Source organism: Anser brachyrhynchus, assembly GCF_964034855.1.
Source record: "Anser brachyrhynchus genome assembly, chromosome: 1".
Classification (NCBI taxonomy): Eukaryota; Metazoa; Chordata; class Aves; order Anseriformes; family Anatidae; genus Anser; species Anser brachyrhynchus.
The window spans coordinates 100,716,458-100,725,244 of NC_137694.1; the positions used below are offsets into that span (position 1 = coordinate 100,716,458).

The 8,787-nt window shown below is 46.3% G+C and overlaps 1 protein-coding gene across 1 annotated transcript in view; it reads left to right on the plus strand.

Annotated features, from left to right (window-relative positions):
• Positions 1-8,422, plus strand: part of GTF2E1 (general transcription factor IIE subunit 1) — a 55,334-nt gene extending 46,912 nt beyond the window's left edge. The window contains exons 4-5 of the mRNA XM_080572310.1: positions 3,194-3,438; positions 6,679-8,422. Of these exons, the coding sequence (XP_080428436.1) occupies positions 3,194-3,438; positions 6,679-7,109 (676 nt within the window). The 3' untranslated portion in view covers positions 7,110-8,422. The remainder of the gene's footprint in view (positions 1-3,193; positions 3,439-6,678) is intronic.
• Positions 8,423-8,787: the final 365 nt, after the last annotated feature.

Consider the following 8,787-nt stretch of genomic DNA (forward strand, 5'->3'; position numbering starts at 1 on the left):
GAAAAGGTCACAAAGTGCCTGCATCTTCTTTTTTTCAGAGACACAGGCAACTCGTGTTTCCAGGAGGGTGGTAGCTCTAACCAGCTGCACTGACAACGTGTAGTTGGCATTCACCTGACAATGGGAAACTGGTCACATCTTCATTTATACTTTTCTAGGAGACAGTTAATTTTCTTAACCTTGGCAGAGCATTAGTTAGCACCAGAGGTTTCAAAATATACATGCTTTACCATGGTATCCTAAAACAGATGAATTTTACTATCTCCTTCATTTTCTTATGTCAGAATAACATGATGTTATATAACGTAAATCTTTGCAGAATTCATTTTTGTGGTTATGCTATCAAGGACCATGGGTTGTTTCCTATGAAGCTGAAGCTCTTAAGAGCAGCTAAATGAAAAAGTGCTTTATTTCAAACACAGCACAGAAAGGAGTTATCCCCATTTTACAAGACCTTTTATTAATAGCCTGGACAGGATTGAGATGAAGATTTCAAGTTGTTTTCCCATTGCACAGTGTGGTTTCTGTGGGCCATACCTCAGCTATGTCAAGGATTATTTATGTCACCTTTGAAGGCAGCTTAACCACTTAGTAAGCGATTTCCATCAGGGTAAAACAACAGAGCAAATGTAGCCAGATCTGGGCCCCTGAACTGCCACTGTCTGCGCAGGGTGGCCATGCGATGCCTAGAACTAGGAGAAAAATGCATCTTGGATCTAAGAGACAGAAATTACTGGAAGAGTGCACTCCCTCCATCTGTTCTCTGCTGCCTGTATGGCAGCTTGCACGTCTGGCCCTTTGCTGGTGCCTGATCTAGGGTGTTCAGCCTCATCCTTTGGAACAGGTGTGCTGAATAGCAAGGTCTCTTCTTGCAGTAAGGGATGTTCCGCTGGTCACGCAGTCTTGAGGTCATCCACTCCTAGCAGTACGGTGAAGATGCAGTTGCACAAACAGCGCAGTAAGTTGAGACATGTTTACAAAGCTCACTGGGGTCAGAGAGGAGATAAAAGCTGTCTAGATTATTCCATGCAAGTGTGACACATTGCAGTAGATGGTTTAAAGTAATTCATATTGTAGGTGTCTCTTACAGCTGTTACCTTCATCTTTGAATTGCTCCTGACGTTATGGAATAAGTGTTTTGCTACTAAATGATACTGCGTAGGAAAAAAGTCCATTTCAAATACACTTATGGGGACCTCTGTGCAAAAGTATTAGGCAGCTCCTGGCACTACCGAGTATTTAGCTGTCACGCTGCAGTCATGGAGAGGCAGAGGCTGGGGGAGAGTTGCATTGTGTATCTTGTGAGGAAAGTGGATTACATAAAATTGTCAGGGAAACGCTAGTTACAGATTTCTATTGTGTGGGAAGCAGAGCGGTGCTTTTCACAGAACACATGCCTGTCTTGGAAAACTGAAAGGTACCAACACTTGAAATAACGCACTGGGAAGAAGGTCTCTGTGTGGTTCCTTAGGTTATATAAGCAATATACAGGCACAGGTCTTTCCTTCAGCCCAGAAAATCAAGGCTGCTGGGAAGCTTTCCTGGTGGGGCTGGCTGTGGGAGAGAACCAGCTATTGTGTGGACACATGCTAACACAAATATTGTGAAGTATTTTGTGAAGAGATCCCAGCAAACACACTATTAGGAGGTTGTGAGTAGCCCTGAATCCAAACAGAGACTGAACACACCGGTATTTTGTTTATGGGGAAGAAGGATGATCACCTGCCTCTGTATTTCCCCCTCATGGTTTACACCTAAAAACTGGGCACACTTAACTCACCAAGCAGTGGTTAAATCCATGCTGAATTAAAAAATTGCATATTGCTCAGGTCTCCAACTGCAACCTTATTTTCAGCTTCTCCGTTGGAGGAAAGGTTGTTGGGCAGATAGCAGCAATTGAACCGTGCGTGCTCACAACTTCTGTCAGCTCAGCTGATAGCAGCTGGCAGCAGAATGAGGACACTGCTGGAATCCTTCATTGATTTCCTCTGGACAAAAGGAGGGATCCAGGCAGGGCTGTTACCCATGAAAAGCCTTAGCAGCCTCAGCCATTGGCAGTCAGATGACTGAAACTGTATGGTATCTGATAGGGGTAAAACAAAATGCAATTTTGGAGTAGAGGAACAGTCACCTTTGGCTTTCCCCACCTGGAGAGCAGAGTTTCCATTCTGCTGCTTTTCCTGATCAATACATACGTAGCCAGAGAGTGTTTTCAGCTCATTGCCATCAGCATGCAGAAAATATTCCACCTGATGTCCTCTTTCCATCAGATCCAGGCAGATCTGTTTCCTCTCTTCGTCAGGCTCCTCAGTTAGAAGGGAGCCTGGAGGAAAATGTGCTGGCAGCAGCTCCTCTCAGAAAACAAAGGAGTGCTAGACTTTGACTGTCCTACCCTATGCATCAGTTATCACCTTTCTCTCTCTGGCTTTCCTGCTGTGAAGACAGCTCTGTCTTCTCTCTTCCCGCTCCCCATCACCACACAGCCCTTTGCCCAGCCCCAGTCCTCTGTTTTGAAGGTATCCTCTCAGCTTCCTCCTCTGCTTTGAAGGTGTCCTCTCAGCTTTCTCTTCTGCCTGGATCTCCCACTCCTCCCAAGGCTGTCTCTGAGGATAGTGCAGATCTCCTGTGTAACGCAGGAGATGTGACTTTCCAAGGGCATTGCAATTCACAATTCAAGCAAGAGTTTGAATGAATTGCATTTTTCATGGAAAATTAACTCCTTCATGAGCCCTGAGACTAGTGGTTCACAGATCTGAGCATGCTGGGTCTCTGAGCCAATTATCTGACTTTAAATTTTAGTACTGGAATTGATACAGTATGGTATTGAAGCAGAAGAGCAAAAAAGAGACCAGATACCAAGCACCAGATGATTGTTTGACTGGGTTTTGCTGCTGTGACTTTTATTTCAGGGTATTCTGTAATGGTATGATTGTTTTTAGATACATGTATCAGCAGCCTTATTGTTACCTCTTCTTTTCAGCATCTGTTGTAGAAGCTGCCATGACCTCATGTAGGGTTTCTCATTAGAGGTGCCAAGGTCCCAAAATCAGCGAGCTGGTGTAGGAATTCCTGGCACCACCATGAAAACGGCAGTTCTTTCTGCAGATCGTGGGAGATAATCTAGTGTGTTACAATGCTGGCCAAGAAAGGGCTCGTTCTGAGTGCTGTTTTTCTCTCTTTGACTTTTACATAGCAAGGAACGTACAGCTGGTACTGGTTCAGGGACAGCTGGCCTTACAGGCGGACACCATCGGGAAGCATGGACTACAAAAGGACCATCGTACGAGGACCTGTATACCCAGAACGTTGTCATCAGCATGGAGGACCAGGAGGATATTAACCGGTCTGCGAGTGAAGGGAAGCCAGCCAGAGAGAGGCCAATTTGGCTCCGGGAGAGCACGGTGCAGGGGGCTTATGACCCTGATGAAATGAAAGACGGTAAGGAAATTCACAGAGCACAAGTGCTGCTCTGCTTGTGTGACGCCCTTGGAGTGCTGTGAAAAATAGGTTCCCTCGTGTGTGTACAGCTGTTGCTCCCAGCACTCCAGATTTTGTCTGCTCCCCTCTGCTGTGCAAAGCACCTGTGTGTAGGTAGATATAAAAAATGCCAATTGATTAGATCCAGGATTGAAATGTAGGTCAGCAAAGCTGAGTTGCCCACAGAATTGTATGTGCTTCTAAAATGTTATTTATCTGTTACCTCTTCCTGTACCCTTAGTAATAGATGTTCTTCTACCTTGAGAGTTTATTGCTTTTCGATGAGGTCTTTCATCTAGAAAGCTGAACCCCAATAGGACACTGCAGGAAAATAGCATTTATTAACATTTGGTGACTCTGAAGCCTACAAAATCTACCAGCAGTGTTTTTGTGCTCCCAGTATCCTTCTTGCCAATTATTTTTCAAAATGTTTCATGTGAAAAATATGTCAGAAAGAAAGCTTCTGGAAGCACAGGAGGAATGTCTGCCACAGGTGAGTCCTTACTGCTTTCTATCTGTTTTTAGTTTTCTTTGCCTTTATTTTCATTCATGTCGAGGTCAGGTTGTTGGTTGACCATAGTCAAGATCTTGTAGTGACTAGAAGAAACGTTCTGCATTGCTAAGTTTGCTACTTAAGCATACACACTAAAAATGGGAAATAGAGACCTTTTATCATTGGTGTGTTAGTGAATCAATAGATAAAATCTTCCAAGTCACTTGAGGATTATAGAATGACACTGTTGGTGTCCTAGGGAGAGAAGACGGCAAAAGGGAATCGTGTAAGCACGAAGCCCTGAAATCGTTCCTTTCCCAGTACCCAGAGAGGAGTGGAGTACTCTAGGTATAGTGAAAATAAAGAAAACAGATGTGAAAAAATGGCCAAAAGATACCTGATTATGTTGCTTGCATGTAGCATCTTCAAAACAAATGGATCGTAAAACATTTTCCAAATAGATTACACAAAGTGAGGTGATTGAAGGAACCTCCTCCTGCATTTTGTAGCAGATGTTGCTACTCAGGAGCCATGTTGAATTCTCACCCTGTTTTTCTGCTAGACATTCAGTCCACATCTTCTTTTAAATTGGTTCCTTGAGATGACTTTTGGTGTACGCAGCATAAATGTTTCTCAGATGCTGCTGAAGGATGTTGAGGGGGAGTATATGTCCTTGGAGCACAAAGGCATCACTGCATAACCTCCAGCACTGCTGGAGATCGAAGAGGGAGCTTGTGGAAATAGCCTGAAGTTGTTGTTGGAACACATTTCTGTGACTATTGGACGATATAAAGAGGAAGGAAGAAAACTTGGGACCATTGACAGTAAGCATTCACTGCATGGATCTGCCAGGAACAGTTCTCAAGAGCAGGAGACAGCCCCGCTATTGAGCCACGAAGTTCAGACTTTGTGGAGCTGCCCTGGGCTGCTGTTGCTTCACAGCTCTCCACACGATGAACTGTGATACTGCTTGACAGAGATGGTCTCCAGTAGCCTCCCGTGCTCTGCAGTCACAAGCAACGAGCTGAGCACCAGGCTGCCAACACAATGCTTTTGTTCTTACTTTCTTTCAAGAATTTTGCCAGTGTATTAAAGGTAGTAGTTGCAGCCACCACCTGTTACTACAGCTTCATTTACAATAAAAACATGAGTCCCGTATAGTTAGGGATGGGTCTTTAGGCCTTAATTATACCACAGGAAAGACTCCCCTGTCTTTTTGTGCTAAATGCAGAACTTACTTTAGTTTACCTGTTTGTCAGCGTTTCTTCGTCTCAAGCAGGAACAAGTAGCTAGTGCATTTTTGACCCTGGAGGGAAATGCTTGGATGTCAAATGCCTGGATATGGTGCTCAAACGATGAAAGCTCAGGGATTGGAAAAGAAGTCAAGTGGTGTTAATGTAAAGCCATCCACCTCAGTTCCAGCAGTTGTTTGTATGCAGCCTGTTTCGGTGCAAGACAGCAAGTTTTCCATGGGGAATCTGTTGTACTTTTTAGGTCTTTTTTTTTTTCTACTTTTCTTTCTTTTTTTCTTCATACAGCCTGTAGGTTTATTGATGCTGGGTGGACTCACAGTACTCTCAGCAAAAGTGGCATTGAGAGAAGTTTTCTTCAGAATGCCACTTTTTGAACAATAGTTTTATCTTTTGAGTCTGTAAGCTGCAGACACCCTGCCTACCTGGACCACAACAAACCCTCTCAGCTATTGTGTAGCCAGGTTTACTGAAACAAGAACAGAGACCTTGCATCTGCCGGCTAGGAAAATGCAGTCCCCTTCAAATAAGAGAACAAAGTAGGGAGCCAGAGAGACTGGCCTCGCCGTTGTGGCTGGGCTGTATTTCGGGTTGGAGAGTAGCGGCAGCTGTTTTAACACAGCCCTGCACGCTGTGCTGCACAGCGTGGCTGCAGGCTGTGAGCTTCATCAGCTTTGCAGGAGAGATCCTGCTCGTCGCACCATGATCCTCTAATGAACTTTTCCCCTGCAACCCCGAGCTTACCAGGCTCTGCTGCTCTGAGCATGGTTTTATAACACACAGTTTCTGCCTGGATCCATCTGCTTCTCCGTCTTAATCAGTATAGATGGGGAGCTCAGCAGGGCAGGGCCAGGTTTTGGCTCTCTGTTTGTGGTCCCTGCTGGGAGCTCCCCGTGGTCTTTGCCGTCAATACGAGTCCTCCAGGCTGTGGTCATACCACCTAGAAGCAGAGGCAAAAAGACAACAGGCTGTGCTTGTTCACATGTGAAACAGCGCTTGGGGGGGCGTTGCTGGATCTCTGACAAGCTTCATCAATAGGTGTGTAGTTTGGGTATGTGGAAGACCACATTTAGATCCTAACGACTGCGTTCTGCTCCATAGTGTGGAGACTGCTTCAGTCCAACCGAGGGGCACCTGAGTTTGACACCTCTGGGGAGTGTTTTCCAGGTGCCTGTCCCTCATGCACTTGTCTTCTCTTGTGATGAGCTCCTGATGTGTTCCCAGCTGGGAGCTGCTGTGACTGGAGTTCCCACCTCCTAGGAAATGTCGGTACTTGCTCTGCCGTTAAGAGAAACACTTCACTCTGTCTTTTAAGGCAGAAGAGGAGCTGGCACAGAGAAGGCTTCTGACTTGGCCAAAGGTGCACGGTGGCAGCAATTACTTCGGATCCAGAGAGCCTTCAGGGCCAGCACCCCAATCACTGTGAGGAAACTCTCATTCCCTTCTGTCTCTTTGCAGGGGGCCGGGATCTGGACACCTTCCAGGAGCGTGAGGAGGGCCGGGCAGCTCTGGATGATAACGAGGAGGTGATGCGTGCCCTGCTCATCCACGAGAAGAAGACACCCTCTGCTTCAACGGTCACCGTTGGAGGTTCTGCTCCTCTCTCTGGTGCCAACGCCAGTGACTCCGAGAGCGAGACGAGCGAGTCGGAGGAGGAATCTCCTCCCCGCCCTCCTGCCACGGCCACCACAGCGTACGGGCTGGAGGATGAGGAGGAGGATGAAGAGTTTGAGGTGGTGGCAGAGGACCCCACGGTCACAGTGGCTGGGCGCCCACACACTTACAGCCAAGTGAGCCAGCGCCCCGAGCTGGTGGCCCAGATGACACCGGAAGAAAAAGAGGTTTACATAGCCATGGGGCGACGCATGTTTGAGGATATGTTTGATTAACTGCTTCCTGATGGGGCCTTTTTTTTTTAAATGATTTTTTAAAGCCAGAGACTCCCTTGTAAAACAGAAGACTAAAATGCATCTTTCCTCCCCTGTGCGCAGGGACACTGGGGCTCGGAACTGCTAATCTCAGGCATCTTGCCCACCAGAGAGGGGGAGCAGGAAGGCTGCATGTGCCAAAACAGGTAGGGGAGGACAAGTTTTAGAAGTGAGGATGCTTGCAAGGTAAAAATTTTAGGGTTTTAGGGTTCCCTGCACACAGGCACTGGTTTAACCCTCTCCAAGGCCCAGTAGCTGCCTCCCCCAAGTTGTTTTGGGTTTATTTTTGCTGCAGATTCTGGTGAACTCCATGTCCCTGCCCTCAGAGGACGTAAGTGCTCCGTGGTCTGATCAGAGTGCTCTGCAGAGGAAGGTGTCAGTAATGTTACAGCCCGGTGAGGAGGGGAGCAGTGGTCTGCTGGTGGGCTCGGGCAGGGCTTGCGCCTGACCTCCTGCCAGCAGCCACTGGCCACGGAGTGGTTACCGCTAAGCAGCCCCGTGGGCAGCAACCTGTTACTTTCCTTGCTCCCCTTCTCTTCTTAGTCACTCTCAGCACCTCAAGGTCAGGTGGAACTTGAAACACGCAGAGTGAAAGCCTTGGCAAGCACACACAGTCACTTTTTGTCAGTGTAACAAAAGCCCTCCGTGCATCTGAGCTGTCAGAGCGCTCTGACTTACCAGGAGATACCTTCATTCTCCAGTAGTGCTGCCTGTCACTTCTGCCTCGCTCTGTCCAGCCTCCAGTGTTGCAGACGGTTCGTGGCGGGCAGGGCTGCAGTCAGGCAGCACCAGAGAAATAGCATAGCTAGCTTTTATTTGCAGTCACACCACGGTTGTATCATTTTAAGAGGAATTATGCAATTTTAAATTCTGCTTTGGCACGCTCTCTTCCCGCAGAAAAACATTTACCTGTGCCTGCAGAGCAATATCAGATTTGTAACGTTTTCTCTATCAATTGAAAGTGTTGCTTTTTTAAATTGTTGTGTTTTCCTATCCGGCAGGACAACAAAATGATAAAGGAATTTTGTGTTTCAGAGGGTAGGGGCAGTATTACGCGCTGCTCGGTTTCCATGGGCAGCATAAATTTGCTGTTCATTGAGACTGTAAATCTGTTTTATACTAACTATGCTTTCTAGGTTCTGCTAACCATGTAATGCCTCCTCTGTGGTTTTATTTTCAGTTTCTTGATTTTTGAACTCCCTCTTTTTTTAGTGTTTTAAATTTGCTTTTAAGTCATTTTAAGGTGGAATAAATAAATAGAAACTTGTTCCCTTTGTTGTCTTCCAGTTTGTCACGTGTCTAGTCAGAAATGTAGTTTGCCTGTCATTTCGATTTACTTGATTCAGGAAAACAGCCAAGTTGAGGCCCTCCTTTGGGGTAAGGACTATTTGAAATCCCACATGATATCTCTGCTCCACATTGTTTCTCCTCACCAGAGCTTACCTGAATGCCTCCTGTTACCTTCCTCACTTGCAGGAAAGATTCTTCATTAGAGTGGTGCTTTCGTGGGCTCTTTTTGATCAGAATCCATTCCTTTCCACCTTCCTCTGGGGATGTGTACTCTAGTGAAAGAGGTCTCACAGACTTTTGTTCCTAGTTAAAATGGTGCTATTGCATAAGATGGACTTCTGGGATCCAG